Source organism: Pocillopora verrucosa, chromosome 8 (genome assembly GCF_036669915.1).
Source record: "Pocillopora verrucosa isolate sample1 chromosome 8, ASM3666991v2, whole genome shotgun sequence".
NCBI lineage: Eukaryota > Metazoa > Cnidaria > Anthozoa > Scleractinia > Pocilloporidae > Pocillopora > Pocillopora verrucosa.
The window spans coordinates 10,777,173-10,794,848 of NC_089319.1; the positions used below are offsets into that span (position 1 = coordinate 10,777,173).

At 39.3% G+C, this 17,676-nt stretch overlaps 2 protein-coding genes across 5 annotated transcripts in view; both read left to right on the forward strand.

Moving 5' to 3' along the window:
* The window catches only part of LOC131776271 (protein trunk), a 32,610-nt gene that overhangs the window by 2,263 nt on the left and 12,671 nt on the right, over positions 1-17,676 (forward strand). The window contains exons 1-2 of one of the 4 annotated variants that reach the window (XM_059092438.2): positions 13,237-13,447; positions 16,554-16,670. In XM_059092438.2, coding sequence (XP_058948421.1) covers positions 16,659-16,670 — 12 coding nt within the window. In that variant the 5' untranslated portion in view covers positions 13,237-13,447; positions 16,554-16,658. Of the gene's footprint in view, positions 1-13,236; positions 13,448-15,806; positions 16,103-16,553; positions 16,671-17,676 lie in introns of those variants that run through there. The other 3 variants (XM_059092440.2, XM_059092439.2, XM_059092441.2) reach the window with 3 other exon arrangements.
* Positions 597-10,244, forward strand: LOC131776269 (uncharacterized). Its single transcript, XM_059092436.2, has 2 exons — positions 597-1,775; positions 6,160-10,244. The coding sequence occupies exons 1-2, from the start codon at positions 1,221-1,223 to the stop codon at positions 10,033-10,035; spliced, it is 4,431 nt and encodes a 1,476-aa protein (XP_058948419.2). The 5' UTR covers positions 597-1,220; the 3' UTR covers positions 10,036-10,244.

Sequence of the window (17,676 nt, forward strand, 5' to 3'; positions counted from 1 at the left end):
CTTCATTTGTTGGAGGAATCCTTTTTTGCTGGCCATCACCGACGAAGGAGGAGAATTCTCGCTTTGTCTCTCTTGAGCTGTGGTTAGCATTGTTTACTAATATTGAAATACTTGATATTGAACTCGCTTTCACATTAAGAACTATGTAAGGCGAAGACAAAGGCTAGCGTCGTATATCTTCAAGACTTCACCTCTTGAATACGACAATATTTACCAGATGGCCTTCGCCTTGGTCATGCGCAGATCACATTCAACTGCACGCCACTACGTCATGCCGTTCGGAAGTATTGTCATTTTGCCTTTCGTACTTGTCAGAATCCGTAAAAATGCTCTTTATTTTAAAGAAGCCGTCTTTGCTCGTACAGCCTTTTAATGTCACTTTGCGGACACCACCCCTCAGGCAGCGGCTGAGATAAACAGAAATAAATTGCTCCCTTTTTTTTTCTCTCTTCCTACGCTGATATTGTCCATTTTTTAACCCGTGATGATCGCATTGTTTGGCCAGTTCCGTACCTAGTGTTATCATAAAAATGGCCTTTAACTGGAGATGCGCTACGGAACTTATTTTCGTAGATGATCCAAAGAATTGAAGAAGAGCTCGCCGATATTTTCCTGTTCGTGTTTGCGAGCAGGTGTCCAGTTATAACGCGTGCGCACTAAATTCGAAATGTTGTTTATAATATGTTATGGTTTCTGTATGAAGAGGAAATATTTTTTGTGAAACCGCAGGGGAAAACAGCGAGCTTGATGGAAATTGTATAGAGTGATCCTCTCAGTTGGGTTACACAGCATCAAGGTTTTTTATTTCACCATCTGTCAAAATCCACTTTATTTCCGATTTTTGTGCCGACGAAATCGAATTTGCATTCACACTTTGGAAAGAAGTGCAACATTTACTTTTTCGGAAAATCGGAGCGCAATTAATGGTGTGCATTATTGACAGTTTGCACTAGAAAGTTGAGCGGGAGGAATCTTCGAGGTCTGGGCAAATATCTTGCGCGGGCAGATTTGGTATCGAAAAGACGCGCCGTTGTCTTCGTTACTATGCGATGATGTACCATTGGACCAATACTTACGTTGTAAATGCCTCTTTGTGCTGAGTAATTCGGTTTTTATTTATGGTTTGCGTGGTGCTATTACTGGGCGAAAAATGGGCTTTTTTGGTGTTTCGCGAAAGATTAGATGAAAAGAGCAGGACTATAGCATAACCTTCGTCAACAATGTCATTGAAGGAAATTCGCCTCTCTTCCCCAGAAGATCCGCGAGCTAATGAAAAAGTTGTTATAAACGTCGGTGGTATTAGACACGAGACTTACACTACTACTCTAAAAAATATCCCAGACACAAGACTGTCCTGGATCACGGAAAACAAGACACAACTTCCCGAATATGACCCAAATACGAACGAGTATTTCTTTGATCGCCATCCGACGGTCTTTACACAGATCTTAAATTTCTACCGCACGGGAAAACTTCACTGCCCCAATGATGTGTGTGGTCCGCTTTTTGAAGAGGAGCTTGCATTTTGGGGAATCGATGAGCTACAGGTCGAATCATGTTGCTGGTTGAACTATAAGAAACATCGCGAAGCCCAGGCGAATTTGGACACATTGGACGGGCATGATTCAGACAGGGACAGCCTTTCAGACATGGATATGACGGTGTACGGACTTGTCGCCGACAGCATTAGAAACAAGAACCGCACTCTCTGGAAAAAGATTCAACCCAAAGTTTGGACCACATTTGAGGAGCCGTATTCGTCTCGGCTGGCCCAGGTTAGTGACACGAACGTATATAATAGAAAAAACATGCTTCTAATTTGCGTTTCATTTTGCATGTGTATTGTCAATATTGTTTAATTTCACACGAATCGCTCATGAAGTTGTGTGCTCCGCTTGACGCTTTTGTGCAAATGCGTTTTAGGCTTTGGCCATTTTATCCATTCAGATCTTGTCGATAAATTCAAGTCAAAACGCCCATTACTGTGGTTGAGAAATGATTTTACTACGGTCAGTTTGGTTTCCAAGAGACCTGAACGATGAACGCTCCACAAGGCAAATCACTTGTGCGATTATTTTATTCAAACATTGTTCGAGGAAACTCAAAGCGACAGCACGCCAACTGACGGATTACCTTAGTTCCATTTTGCTTTTCCATTAATCTTCAATTTGACATCACCCTCTGGTAACCGCGAACCTAAATTCTTGGCGCTAATTTATAAACGAATCGTGAATCATCGCTACGTTGTTGTGATTCTGTGCGCAGACACGAGAAAACGATTTTGAATGGGGAAAGTAGAATTGATGCTGTGTTTATAGTTAACCGCTCTCAAATAAACAATCTTAAACGGGCGCACTTAGTTCGGCCCTGATTGAATCCTTCACGAATTATTCGGTGAAAATTTTCATTCGCTTTTACGGCGGTTTAAGGATCAGCCAGACATGGACAAAAATCACATTAACAACAAATATATTAGTGGCCACAATCTGAAAGCAATACTTCTGATTCATCAGCCTTTAGCAGGTGTCCTGGCGAACAGTGGAGGTGGATATTAATTTCGGATTGAGATTTTTTGTTTCAAGTCTCATCTTGAACTTTCAAACTTTTCCTGACACTTTTTAATATTTAAATGGAAAAGTTAATGAAAATTTATGGTTAATGACTGTTCTTTGATACAATGGTGAATTTACAAAATACGAAAAGCTGTCTGTTATTTCGTCGCAATTGTCAAAACCTTAATTCATAATTTCAATTCAAACATGTGAATTTTACAAAATAATAAAAATATAGCCAGACAAACACGTTTCATGCCCTTTAAGATATTTATTTCGATCTTATTTGAAAAGCTGTTTCACGGAGCATTGTAGCAATGGGACATGACAGCAACGAGATAGATTTTTCTTTTTCCAATCGTATCCACGCATGCGTAAGTGCCTGTCTTGACATAGAATTTTACGTGATCCGGCCGTTTGTTCGCTGAAAATTAATGGCTCTGACTTTCGTATCTTTTCGAGGCTACAGCTTTTCTCGAACTTTTCCTTCCAGTGATAGGTAAAATGACCAAGTTGGCGATCATTAACTCAACGATTAAAAACCAACTTCACAGAACGTCATTGCATAATATTAATCAGGTTTCGATCAGCAAGCAAAAGGCTGCCTCAGTTCGCTGTCTACAACATAAATAATGGCGAAAAGGCAATGTTTCAAGCGCTTTTCAGGAACTTAAGATAACACATGTTTTCTCAATAATTTTTGCCATTTTGTTGTGATGTTTTTCGAGTAAACCATGCAGTTCTTGATTATTTTTTCTCTCTCCGAACTCTTTAAAGTAAAAATATATTGCAACCATAATTCTTTCCGTACCGCATTGAGTGTAATATGTACACATTTTCTACAGTTTACAGTCTATCCATTGAGTATCGAGCGGATTTCACTTTATCTTTTTATATCTCGCTTGGGCATAAGCTAACGAAGGCAAATCACCACACAATTTCGCGAAAGATCTTTTTATTAAGAATCGAAAATTAAATGTTATCGAAATTCGGCGGCAACTTAACTGAAATGGAAAAATATTCATTCATCCTAGACAACGTTAAGTAACAGCTGGGCATAAACTTTCTTCTTTTAAGCCTCTTGTCCTGATAAAATTGGGTCAAAGCTTTTCTCGAAATCGTGCGCCATAACATAACAAATTTTCTGGTCGTTTTTCCTTTGCATCGAAAAACTTTTTGTTACCGTCTTATTCTGTCGTCACTCGTAGTTCTAAAGTAGAAATTTAATCTCTTTTACAACGTAATGATTGATTTTTTTTATTATACTCATTATGTAAAACACTCGTCAACGCACTTAATGGTTTCATGATCGCATCCTGCAGTTTTTGTCGTCATTGCTAATTGTGTGCAATTAGTTTTTGGTTTCAAAGAAATTTTGTCAAGAATTGTCATGATTTTAAGACGTCGAAAGCAACGCTTGACGTTTTGTAAGTGCCAAAAACATTTGCCAAACGTCCCCCTTTTTTTATTTTTTATTTCGTTACCAACATAAAAAGGCTTAAGTGGAAAATTTTTTTATCAAATTGCTTTTCATCTTATTTTCTTAGTTATTTTTCATTCTCTGAAAGGCTCTTGTGCACAATTCTGGTAATTTGTACACAACGCGAGAAAAGCGAACCGGGTTTAACTTTTAAAATCTCTATTGCAAAATGGACTCTGGTTTACCCTTTCAGACTAATATTCCCGGTGTAGAAATTATTTTCTGAAATTTTTATCTATGCTGTTTACTTGTTGAGAATACGTACGTGACCTTGGTAAGAATCATAGAAACACGAATAATATAGAGTCTGACTGAATCGGAGCAAGATCGTTCTTAAATAAATATACAGCAGCGCTTTCATCTGTTCTATCAAAGCACTTTTATGCTAAAACTAAAGTTCACCCACTGTCAAAAGTATGTTTATTTTTAAGCTGCGAGCTTTAAGAGAAAGAAAACTAATCAGTTTTGTCACAAGAAGATAGTTGTTGTTTTTGTTTGATCAAATAGATTGCAACCTTCCGACAAACAAGTTTTCGCCTGCGGTCAAGTCATGATCTATAGAATTTTTACAGAAGGGGCGATACTCCTCGAATGTTTTTCTTAAAGTTTCATGTAGCGGTGTTTCGATAGAATAATACGTGTACGAGATTAGGAGAAACCTGCATTGCCTTGGTTGCTACGTACTGTTGTAAAACCACCCAAAAATATTGTATTGGATTCAGTTTGGATTGACTGCTGTACAAACCAATGGATATGTATATTGCTACCTGTATCAACAAGCGAAGCAAATCGTAAATGACTTGTTTCTGAAATAGAGAACAATATTCCAGTGGACGAAGGTTTTCAGAAACCGTAGAAATCCCTTGATAGCCCTTCTCTTATCCCATCCACCCAAGTGTAACTTATATTTAACCTTGAAATAGTCTCGTCAAAATTTTGAGGTCACGCGGACTCTTTTTTTAGCCATTTTTTTCCGTATCACAGTCTTAATCTTTAGAGAAACTGTCTCGGGGGTCTTGACGGTTTATAGCGTAGCTGTTTCGAGCGAAATCCTTTATGTTTATCCCAAAAAATCACAAAATCTTGGAAAAATGACTATCCTGACTGTAGTGTAGAAAGGTAAACGAGAACTTTCTTAAAAAATAGTGAATTTTTAGTTCGATACGGTGAAATGAAGAAAGATCATTTCACGGTTTTTTTGTTATGTTATTAACGTGAGTCCTCACAAGGATGTAGGCCTTCAGTTTCTTCGCTTCTACGCTCTCTCATTGAGGCTCTGCGGTGAACTGAACTTAGGTTACACTTCTAGGATTATTAAAGCCTCCTATAGGTCTATTTAGGATAGGAATCAAACACCCATGAAAAACACAAGCAAATACTGCGAAAATTACAGGAATCACGAAGGCTCGTTCAAAGATGTTTTAGCGATAAAAATCGTCCAGGCTCGCCTTCATTTTTCATTCAGAAAGAATCAGACTCTCCGAAAAAAAGGTGCGAGTCTCGCAATCTCTCAACGTCACCCTTAGCAGTGACCTGCCTTAAATGGAGCCAAGTCAAGAATCATTGCTTGGTTTTCCTCAGTGCACCGTGCAAACTAATCCAAAACTATGGACCAATTTGGAAAAGGGAAGGGAAAAAACAAATTTAGAAATCCTAAATAGAAACCTAATGAGATGTTCAAAGAACAAGAATGGTTACGAGTGGAGAAGGACAACACGCGTCACGAACGACACGATGAAAAATTTAGACTAATGTTTTAGATCCTTAATCTATTACAAAGATCCTTGATAGAAAACTGCGACTTTATCCGTACTTTAGGCCCCCTTTTCTGGGCCTTCTGTTTAATTTAAGATTCTCATTGACGTTTTTTATTTCCCATGCTCGTGGACTTGCTTCGATTAAGTTCCCTTTGCTCAGTCGACCTATTTAATACCACAGAATTATTCTTAAGCTTCCACCTACGCGTAAAAGGTTTATTTTTTCCCATTATAAAACACTCTAAACAACAACAGTAGACGACAATTAGGCCTATCGCCTTCCAGTGACACTGTACCTTTACCTAGCGAAGTTTGTAGCAACTTTTCTTCAGTGAAAAATGCTAAGTGAAATTCATTGTTTTGTTGGTAGGCTATTGCATTTACCACACTGATCCTCATTCTGACCTCCGTCATAACGTTCTGCCTAGAAAGTGTTCCCTTCTTTGAAGACAAGTCATCCACTCAGTATCAGGTCCTCTACATCACGGATATCATTTGCGTGGCTTGGTTTACACTCGAGTTTGTTATGCGACTTACTTTCTGCCCAAGAAAGCTGCAGTTTATCAAGAAACCTATGAACTGGATTGATTTTTGTGCCATCATGCCGTTTTATTTGGATTTGTTCATCAGCTCTTCCAATATCAAAACCATTGTAGTTTTGCGTGTGGTCAGACTTATTCGAGTGTTTCGAATCTTTAAACTCTCGCGACATTCATATGGTCTTCAGATCCTCGGTCACACTTTAAGGTCGAGCTGTAGCGAGCTGTTTCTTCTGGCCTTCTTCCTTAGTATAGGTGTGGTGATATTTTCAAGTATTATCTATTACGCCGAAAAAGACATACGCGACACCAAGTTCACAACCATTCCAGCCTCCTTCTGGTGGGCTGTTGTCACCATGACGACGCTCGGCTATGGAGACATGGCACCAGAATCCTGGGAAGGAAAAATCGTGGGCTCCTTTTGTGCGATCAGTGGTGTTCTTATGATTGCACTTCCGGTTCCAGTGATAGTGAGCAATTTTTCGTTGTACTATTCTCATGCAAAAGCAAGGCTCAAGCTGCCGAAGAGGAAGAGACCGCTGGTCATTGGTGCTGCTAACGCGCTCAAGGTTGCTCAATCGTTTGTTACGCAAAGCAGTCCAAAAATTTCCAAGGAAATGGTAGCAGATCATATCGAAAGTGAAGATCAAGATGATTCGGAAAAGGATGATTCACGCCCTGGTAGTAGAAACCGTTGGTCGTCACCTTATCCCAGCATTCGCTCAACTCCTCGAACGACTCCAATGGAAAGGCGACGGCTCCCAAGCGCAAACACTGTAGTCATTTCTTCATCACCAAGAAACTCTCTACCAACGTTAGGGCAAGAAGTAAAGAGGGGGAGTTTGTTTGCAGTTCCGGAGGCAGAACGAATCGAAATAGAAATGGTAGAGTGTAACCCTTCGTGTTCAGTGATAGTTGAAAATATACCAACGAACGTATCCACCAAGGAGAGTGTATCCCAGCAGTCGTCACCATCAGCTCTCAATTCAACCTTCAGAAGCTCTGAAAAAGTGTCTGAAGTGTCCTCAGCAGCAACTGTGCTAAGCCCCAAGAGAAGTGATACTGAAAGTGGTTCATCTGTTGTTGAGATGAAAACTCCGCCAAGCTCTCGGCAAAGAAGTACCTCTTCTAACCAGTCCATGTCCATAGATTCGACGCAAGGCTCGCCAAAGCTGAACCCACGGGGGCGGATGGGACGCCGCGGCAGCCTGTATGTTGTTGGTTTTACAGCCAAACACTGGCAGAATAAGGCGTTGAAGAAAAACAAGAAGACCCAATCTGCTCAGACTGACACAGGTTCGCGTAAGCCTTCGGCAACGTCGACCGCAGATCGCACAAGCTCTGCAACCCAGGCTGGTATTGCGACGAGTGGTCGAAGAAGCAGTGGCAAAACTCCTGATGACTCTGGGCTGTCTTCTCCGGAGAAAGAGTCTCAGTTACATTCTCAACTCACTGCTTCAAGAGAGTCGGGAACTGCAACACAGACGGAAGAGGGTAGACCCTTGGCCCAAAATGGTTTGCGAGACATACATGACGGCCATGGTTACCACGGCGTTGATGAAAGAAACAGTAAGAGTGTTCATACGTCTAAGCGATCTAGAAGTGAACCCCATGACAGCTCGCGATTCAAAGCCCTCCCAGTAAATAGATTACGCGACGAGTATCATAATGGAAAATCAACGGGAGTGTCTGTATCTATAGAAAGTAACGACTCCAGTGCGAGATTGTCCGACGACTCATTAACGATTAGCGATCGGCACCGACAGCGACGCGGATCCTCTCCACTGGTCAGACAAAAGGCCGTATTTACTTTTGATATGCCTGATCAATTAGTGCAGGTTGACCCAAGTGCTGGAGGCCGCCTCGCGGCTTCGAAACGTAAATCAACCCCGTCACGCGCACACGACGACAACGGATTTTCTCTCTCCCCTCTTATTGAGCATAGCGAAAGTGACCTGGCAGAACCGAGGAAACTCATGGAAACCCGAAGAAACTCGTGTATTCCAGCAATAACAACGGAAAGAAAAAGTTCCAACAAGGGCAAGAAAAGCAAGTCTTCAGGGATCATTCCTAACGGTTATGTCAACGGTTCTTACCATTTCGATGAAGACGACAGAAGATTAAGCGAGAGGCGGTTATCATCTGGAACTCAGAACAGTGGTATTTCGAGCGCTAAAGAACTCTTCCTTGATCCGGGGTTAAATCGGTCGCGAAGTGAAACATACCCGGCTTATTTCGCACTCGGTCCAGAAGCGCACCCGTCTATTACCCTCTCAAGTCACGGTGAACCATTCTACACAGAAGCTAAATCGTTCGGGCATTACTCTGCCCTGGATCATCGACAAATTTCGTCAAACTCTGATTCAAACTTACCTTCTATAAGTGAAGAACTCGCTGGCTTTAACTCCAAACAGCGCGGGGTAGACATGGCCTGTTTAGAGACACCAGGGATGCTGCCACGACCAAACTCTCTCCCCAACGCCTGGAGCGGGAATCTTGTCCGACCGGTTGTAATGCACCGTCCACATAGCGACTCCGTCTACTTCAATCATACCGATGCGTACCACTTCCCTTCGGAAGTGGGTAGTTCAATGGGAAATCTTCGACAACCCGCAGGAATTCTGCGATTTCCTGCAGCGAACGTTAGCCAAAGTGATCGAAAGGGTCAACCGGTACGAAGGCACACTTATGGTTCTTTTGAGGAGCAGAAATTGATTCGTGACCAGGAAATGGAAAGCCTTCTGGCTCAGCGACGCCAAGGGCGTGTACTTTATGTCCACGTGCCGCAAAGTGAAACCACGAGTCGTACAACAACTGATCATGGTGAGCATGGTGACAGAATGACGGAAGTATCACGATATGAAATGTCACAGTCGAAAAATAACGCTTGTGAGCACGTTGGTTCGCCTTTCTTTAAAAAGACGGAATCTGTATCGAGCCCAGATTTGCTTTCAATGAAAGGAACTTTACCGCCAGGTAGACTCTCTTCAAATCTATCTAATAGTTGGTATCAATCGGCCAATGAACCTCCAAGAACACTTAATGGTTTTGATGGGATCTTTAGTGACTATCCCAATTACCCATCACACCCTAGCGGTGGAGCGCTATCGACATGTTCAGTTTCTGTTCATTCGGTTCCAAATAGTGTACAAAACGTCTCTGTCAAACATTTTGTTGATGAATCAATAGCTGCTGGGTTGCCATCGACTTCACGATCATCTGGTGAGGAAGCTGCGCGTGTTCAGAGCGCATCATCGCCAGCACTTGAACGTACGGACGGAGAAGTGATGTTCAATGGACATGAGACTTTACAAAAAAGAGACAGTTCCAGCAGGCCTGCTAGTGTTCCAGTATTCAATCGTCAACGAGCTCGTGCAATTTTTGTGGGTGATTCTGGAATTGATAGCGTGGGTAGTTTAACTTCAATGACACATTCGTTGGAAGCCGAGGTGGAAAGCGTGACATGTCCAAGTAACTCTAGAGTCGACATCCTAAATCCAATCCATGAGAATGACACTGAAATCTCCGATTCGAGCCAAGCAGAAAACGCTCGAAACACTGGAACAGCAGTGTCCGTGCAATCCGCGAACGAGGACCATGAGAAGACTAAGAAAAAACAGCTAGTGATGAGCAATGTGAAGCTTAATGGAAACCGTATGTCAGATATTCTTGGTAACTCGGATTTATACGAGTCCAGCTTAGTGTAGAGCAGCTCAGAGGCTTTCGTCGTCATAGAGCATGGTCACAAAGCGAAATCGTTGGTCAAAGGAACTAACAAAGGATCAAAATGCATATAGAAGTACTTACTCATGTTCGATGGCCAGTTCTGTAGGTAAATCTCATGTAAAAGCAGGTTCTTTTACGTTACCTCTTAGTGAGAAGGCAAAACTTGTGAAAAAATAATTTTTTGGTATTAAAAGAGATCATTTAAAAGTAATCCGTCTCCTTTCTTCGTTCTAATTTTTGGCTTCATGCTATGCTGTGTTGCGATCAGAAGCAAATTGCTCCTTCTTCCTCATCCATGAGCAGACTGAACTCAACTCCTCTTTATGTGAAATTAGGGTAAAGATTTGCAAGTGTTGAGATATTTCTTAGAGACAGAAGGACGAATCAAAACACCAGTACTGATACGGTAAAAACAAACAGATTTTTTAAGCGGAAAAATAGAAATTGTTTTGATTTTCTGAAGGTGAAATCGATTGGTGGGTGGGTAACAGTGTTGACGTTTCTTTCCCTTGCCACTCACATACACAAACAAAATCCTAAACCATGACCAAACCAAAATGCGTCCAACTTAGATATTTGTTTACACTTTTGTCGTTCGCCAACACAAAGAGACCCTTTACCTCTCTTGGCTCCTCCTGAAACAAAAACAAAAGACAAAAAGAAAAGCTGACTGATTCTAACACCCTGAAACCATACAATGAAATATCAGAAAAAAACGAAGGTGGTTTTTGGTACAAGAGTGCACAGCTATCGGGTGCAAATCTGAAATCTCCTCCCCGCTTCCCGGTCCCCAGTGTCGCGCGATTAAGAGTTTTCAGAATTTAGTTTTAATGAGCCAGCTTTGAGTAAGTCTTAATAGTGGGTGCTGCTTACATTCTATCGTGTGCTTCACTCTTTGAAAATATTTGCTATCCTCTACTGAGTCGCGCGCGTTATAAGGTGTTCCCTTAGTTCGGTTTTTTTTGCTCTATTCGCTGCATTTGTTAGTGATATCGTCGGCAAATAAATCATGTATAATAACCCTTTTATAGCTCCCTTAAGTGATCGATGACTGAGAGAGTAATTATCCTTACAATATCAATACAATATCAAGCTGACAAGTGATGAGATTATTATTTGATCCAATACCAAATTCTCAAACATCATTAAAATTGTATGGTAAACAGTAAAAGGGGCTAAAATAGCCAAACTTTAATGTCGATTACTCCCAAATTTACTGACATTGAATTTTTTAAAGTGAAAGCGTAAGGACCAGTTCACGAAAGCAATATTCTAGAGCGCGGAAAATAAAGCCGTGTTGTGCGTCAAAAGGTTGAGAAATTCAGACGAATATGCACAAGAATTGATATAGATTTAATGCTGAATGGTTCTGAACCCTAACTGGATTTTCAGAACTGGGCTTGCGTGTTCGTCATCTCACAGCAAAATTATTACTGTCTTGTGACTGACAGAAACAGGTGATGAGAGAAGCAGGTGGCGTGTAAAACTGACGCTCAACTCGTCATGATTTAGCTGAGTTTTGGGGTTAAGAAATAAATTTTCGTCGAGAATCTCAGTGTGAGTTGAGCTTCATGTGAAGCGAAAGATGTTAATGAGTTCGACTGACGAATTTTTCCGCGAATTTTTTCTTTAATGTGTATCAGGAACTTCGGGATAGAATTGGCCAGTACGGACTTGTTTCAGTTCACCCGTCTCTGCTTTTAATAGCGTTGGGCACATCTCCACAAATACCATCAACGGTTACTGAAGCGTGTCCAACGATCAAAATATTGACCTTTGTACTGCAGGTTCTTAACTATGGAATGATGAATGCGTAGAAAAGAGCGAAACTATTCGTTTAAGTAATACATCCTTGAGCGTGCGATGCTGTTCGCTAAAGTTGTAAAAACTGATGTATCTACTGTAACCCTCTTGCTTAGTTTGTTACCTTTTTTCCTTAGATCTTCAATTTCCTTTTTCTTTTGCATTGATGAATTCAAACTTTTATTGTACTCTTAAGTTGCACGAAGCATCAGTGAAAGATAAAAATGTTCCGCTTTTCAAATGACAGAAACAAAAAAAAGGTGGCGCCTTCCATCCTTTTCTTTCGTCTTGCTAGCGCTGAATTGCATAAAAACTCATTTTAAATAAAAGAAAAGCAATTAAACCTACACCACGACAAAATAACGATTCAACAATCACTAATGAAACTCAGTAGAATGCCTTTAAGACAGCCCAGTTATCAAATATTTTTTGTTCACCAGAGCTGTAGAAAGTTCTAACGATGGATTAGGGCCAGGGAATGACAAGAACTTCTGATGACATCCTAAAACCTGACTCATTACCGCGGTTTGCTTTTTAAAATAAATCAATTTTGGAATGACTTACTATTTCGAATTCATTTTTTTATCAAATGATATGAATTTATGTGAATGCGAATTTATATGAATGCGAATTCATAAACTTTATTTTGAAAAATTGCGTTGTAAATCATTAAAATGTAGGTATTTATTACAATCGTAATTGAACTGCAATATTGAACGGCCGCCAACATTTGCTTTCTTTACTAACAAAATGAAAATTGATTTTCAGTATGTTTTCCAACGTATTTATCTTTTACAAAACAGAATTTAGCTAATGTTTCTTATTTGTTTGTACTTTTATCGCAAAAGGAAGTTTCAGAAAGCTTTTGACTAATGAAAAACAAATTAAAGCTGCAAACCGCAAAGCAGTCAGTGACGCATTACGGGCGCACTGGTAATCTCCCGTCTTGTCTTTCGCTTCTCAGGCAATGAGAATGTCCTCTCCTCTCCTTTTTGCAGCATGAAGAGGAATTCACTTCTATCCAATTACGTCCACATTCCCTTTTTTCTCCACCACTACCCCCTTGGGCTCCTTGTTTTCCCTTCAGGTTTGTTTGTTGATCTAAAATTTACTTGCTAACTCTCTCACTCCATTCTGATTCCGCTCGTCTCCTTTTTTTTTATTATTATTATTATTATTTTTTTTTTTTTTTTAGCGACGCACTCAAAGAACCACAAAAAAGAAAATAAACTACTCTGAGCGGTGCTTATCAACGAATAAACCGGAAAAAAGAGTATATTTATAGAATTCGCACTTGACTTACACCTTGCATTCGCTGAAGGTGTCGTCGAAGCGCAATGCACCCCAGTGGGTTCCTAAGTTGATCATTATACATTATGAATTGTATGCGTCACAGAAATGTTAGTCAGACCAATCGTGCCTGTGTGTAATGTACCCGCGGTCGATTAGTGGTTAGTCGCTCCTATTCATCTCGTTTCTACTCGTGTAGTTTGTATTTTCGAGGATTAGGGACACGTATATTTAAAGGCGGCTGAGGGATCAGAAAGTTTAAAAGTTATCCTCACAAAAACACTAAAGAAGAAGTGCGAGGTAAGTAAAATTTCATCAGCTGACAACTTTTATTTGTTTTAGAAAGGTGGTGTACACTCGGTAGGAGTCTTATCTCTTTCTTGTTGAAACAAACTATCTTGCATCAATGTAAGTTAATTCATTCATTGAAAAACATTTGGATATATACTCGATCTTGCCGAATATATTACTTAATGCCGCCTTTTATCGTTTAGTTCTGGCATGTTGAGGTCAAAGTACATCATACCCATTTTCACTTACGAGAGTGAGTCGATGTACTCACCTCCTTTGCGTCTTTTTAGTTAAGTTATATCGCTATAGAGGTAGTAAATGTGTTCAGATTGTACGAGTCACAAGTGGTTATGATAGCCATGTTGATTTCGAGACCTTTTCGTCATTCAGATTTTACGGTTTGAAACGTGTTTGAGCGCGAGTGAGACAGATGACAAAGTTCTAGTCTTTTAGTATTTAGTATTAGTAATGTTTAACTGATATTTTATTACTTTATAAACAGATTTAGTGAAATCACGTCACCGAGGGTATAAATATAGAGGTGACTTGCGATAAAAGTTTTCCGAAAACTCTCACACTCGTGTCTTCTTACCCTCAACGCAACACTAAATCAAGAACACGAAACCATTCCCACAGCGCGCGACAGCCATGCTTTTTAACGCTCAACTTGCGCTTTCTTGTGTTGATAGCTTCTCTGACGTTCTCTAGTTAAGTTTTTCATAATATTTCAAGAAAGAAATATGGTCAGTTATTCAATCTTTTGTCCTAATCATAAAAGATGCATGTCACAAACATGCTGTTTTGATCTTTTTACAGTCACAAGCCGACAACAGAAGAGATCGATTATATTACTGAGGATGATCAATTTTTTAATATAAATTTAACTTTTGTTCAAACTTTTGCTTTGTCTTTGTCTTCCTCTTCCTCTTAAAGTGAAGAAAGAAGGAAAGCAGAGAATAAAAACCCGCAAAAGACTTCGAGATTTTTAGTTGCTAAAGTAACACATACAATCATAAGAATTCGTTTTTCTCGCAAGAAAAACCATCGTAGTTTTGTATCAAGCACACAAATAACGAAAGCGGGCATAGCCGATTTTGGAAATGACGTTTTCGCTTGTGATTGGCTGACGCCAAAATTTCCAGCTGTATATTAGTTTTCAGGGGTGTGTTGAAAAAACGTGAATGATCGGAAAAATAAATTATAACAGATTGTTCCCGCCGAGAGGTAAACGCATACAGTTTCCATGTGCTCACTGATCCTTATACCTACTGTTTTCAGTTATGTAAACTACGGCCTTCCGCAAATGTCAACAATTATCTAACTTCATTAAAAAATACTTTCGAATGAATTCAATGTCATCATAACAGCCAAACAAGATTTCCAAAATTCAGTGTTGATTCCTTAATTTTATAGATTGAAGTTTACATCCTGCCAGAAACATTGAAATTTTTTGAAGAATGTTGTTTCTGTTCACAATCACAATATGCACAAATATTCTACATTTACGCATTATGAGTTGTCTGTTGGAAAAAAATTGGGAATCTAAACCGTGAAAGAGTCCAATTAGAACGGACTTAACTCTGTAACACGCTATGGGCAAACATAATCTTAATCCCTCAGATTCTCGCTCCTTCCATCTCATGTTTAAAGTATTTGTTTGGTCTCCTGGCTAAATTGTTTCTTGAGGGCAAAATTTGCCTTAAATTTCCTCTCTCTGCGCAGCTACAAAGACTAAAAATCAAGTTTGCCTTCCAAGATTTAGGCTCTTTACATTTTGATTTTATCTCTTTATTTCCGTTTGCGTTTTCCTTTTCCATTTTCCGCCTAAATCAGAAAACGGCCAGGAAGTTGAAGTTTGAGCAGCTAAACATTTATTTTTTTTAATCTGGTTATTTCAATAAAAGTCTTCTCTTCAAGTTTAAGACTCGTGTTTTATGAATAAAACAGAATTTAGGAGAATCTTTTTTAATTTTTTTGCTGCGATTTTCTAGAGTCACTTCACTTGACAAACCGTGTAAGCGCCGATTTTTGAAATTTCGCCAATAAAACTGACATAAATATCAATTACTAATCATTTATTCTCCGTGTCAAAAGACGTTTAAACCTCTTACGAAAATCAAGCACTTTTCTGTTTGTATTTTCTATTTCTTGAGTCAGCAAAAGCAATTCAGCGTCTTTTCCACCTGTTCTAATTACCATCTTAAAGCTATTGGAGTGGGCAGGGTAACGATATAAATAAGCTGTCATCCTGTGTCATCTGAAATGTCAAACCTAAAGAAAAGAACAAAGCAGAGGATGACTATTTATCATTTCGGAGAAGCATCACTCGTATTCATCATGAGGATTCTTGCCTGTCTGAACGAGATACTCAGAGTTTCAGCCATGGCAAATCATTTCAACTCCCGGATGCAGCGAAGTTTTCAACAATCACCTTGACTACAAACATCTCCACCATCTGGCGTTTGTGAGAGCTTTTCGTGAGATCTGTGTTGATAATCTCGATCTATATTGTTCAACACGTTCATTTAGATTTGAGCTCATTCTTAACTTCCCATCAGAGGATTCGCAGTGAGTACAAAGACTCAAAAGCTAAAACCTTCACTGTTAAGCTGAGCTTAGCTGCAAAACTCGAACAAGACCCAACCAACAATAGACAAAGCGCAAGTAAATTGTTATCAAATTGATTTTAATGGAAATGTGCGATAAAACTACGCACTAGTTACCTCCCTAGAACAGAAAACCGACGCGACAAGGAGAATCAACTAATAGCTGATAATTTCCGTCGTATTGTGACAAGAGGAACAGGGAAACTCAATCACTCCCACGAATTAATCAGTGGGATTGAGCGCAAATAAAGCGAGATAATTCTTAGTTAGCAGCTATAGCCAATTCAGCTGTCATAAACACAGAGAACACGTCTGTCTTCCTCCCCCGCAAAGCAAAGAAAAATATCTCTGTATTTGTGATAACCCAGCGCTTTAATGAGCTGATCATATTCAGAGAAAGAAACGCTAGTTTAGAATGCGATCTTTCTGACCTTGCGTTGAACTGACTCTCTTGTTTTCCAAAACGACAAATAGTTTAGAAAATAGCAAACTTGTTTTGTTTTCTTTAGTTAAGGGTGGATAACAGCTGAAGAAGTTTCACTCACAGATTCGGGAAGGAGAGAGAGGTTTTAACAAAGAGAAGAACGAGCGAAAAAGGAATTCTCCTCGCCGACATGGCTGTAAAGGTACTACTATTGTATACAGAATTTCTTATCTTCCAGGACTTCAACAGTTTTAATAGGTATTGACCACTGATTTTTTTAACAAGAATGTTAGCTGCAGTCACGAAAGATAAAATGGCTTTTCAAAAACTAACGAGAAAAGAAGGGTGAAAAACAACCTTAGATCATATCACAACCTCCCGCGCATGTATAAGCATATAATTATTTTCATTCTGGTTTTTAAAGCGCAATGTTTCCACAACAGGAATATGAAATATACTTAATTTCTAAGAAACTCTTTTAGAGTATATTGGAACTCTGAAGCATTTTCATTTCATGCAAATTTAGTCGGTTTTTCCGTAGGTAATTGCAAATCAATTTTTTACAGATTTTTTTAAGATGCTTTTTTGACACACCGATATTGTAATGACCTTTTGTTTATGGCAACAATCTTCAATGTTGTGCTCAAATATTTATGTCAGTTTTTGTTAAAGGTCTATCTTCTGGACTTAAAAGATCATGTTAGTTGTTCACTTTAAATAATACCACGTACTTTGATAAAGTAAAATGGTCGCCAGTGTTTTTTTCTTTGTTTTAAATATTTGGCAAACTGATGTAAACTTCCAACAATATTTTCAATCAGGCAGATTACATTTATGCTAATTTGTCGAATCATACCAAATTTGCTATCTCAGTTTTCCTTTTTTTTTTTGATTTTTTTCTTCTGAGAGAAGTTTAGTGATACTCTTTGTATATAGAATTGTAGCAACTTGAGTAATCGATATGCCCTTGCGCAATCTTGAGTAGATTAGCCTTCCAAAAACGTGGAGTACTTTAAAAGTTATTAGTTTTTCAGTCTAATCAAAAATGATTTGGTCGCTTTTGAATCTAAATTGCTCTCGGCGATTGGTGTAATTAGACTGCTCCGCTGATCTTCAGGGCTATTAGTACACCCTTTATAAATTAGCGCCCGCCTTCATTTTTTAAAGAAAATACACCTTTTATAATTTTTACTGATTTTGTTGCTTCG

Excerpts from the sequence above, each read along its gene's own strand:
- LOC131776269 (XM_059092436.2), top strand. The coding sequence starts at position 1,221 with ATGTCATTGAAGGAAATTCGCCTCTCTTCCCCAGAAGATCCGCGAGCT. Across the intron at positions 1,776-6,159 it reads ATTCGTCTCGGCTGGCCCAG|GCTATTGCATTTACCACACT; the intron begins GTTAGTGACACG and ends TTTTGTTGGTAG.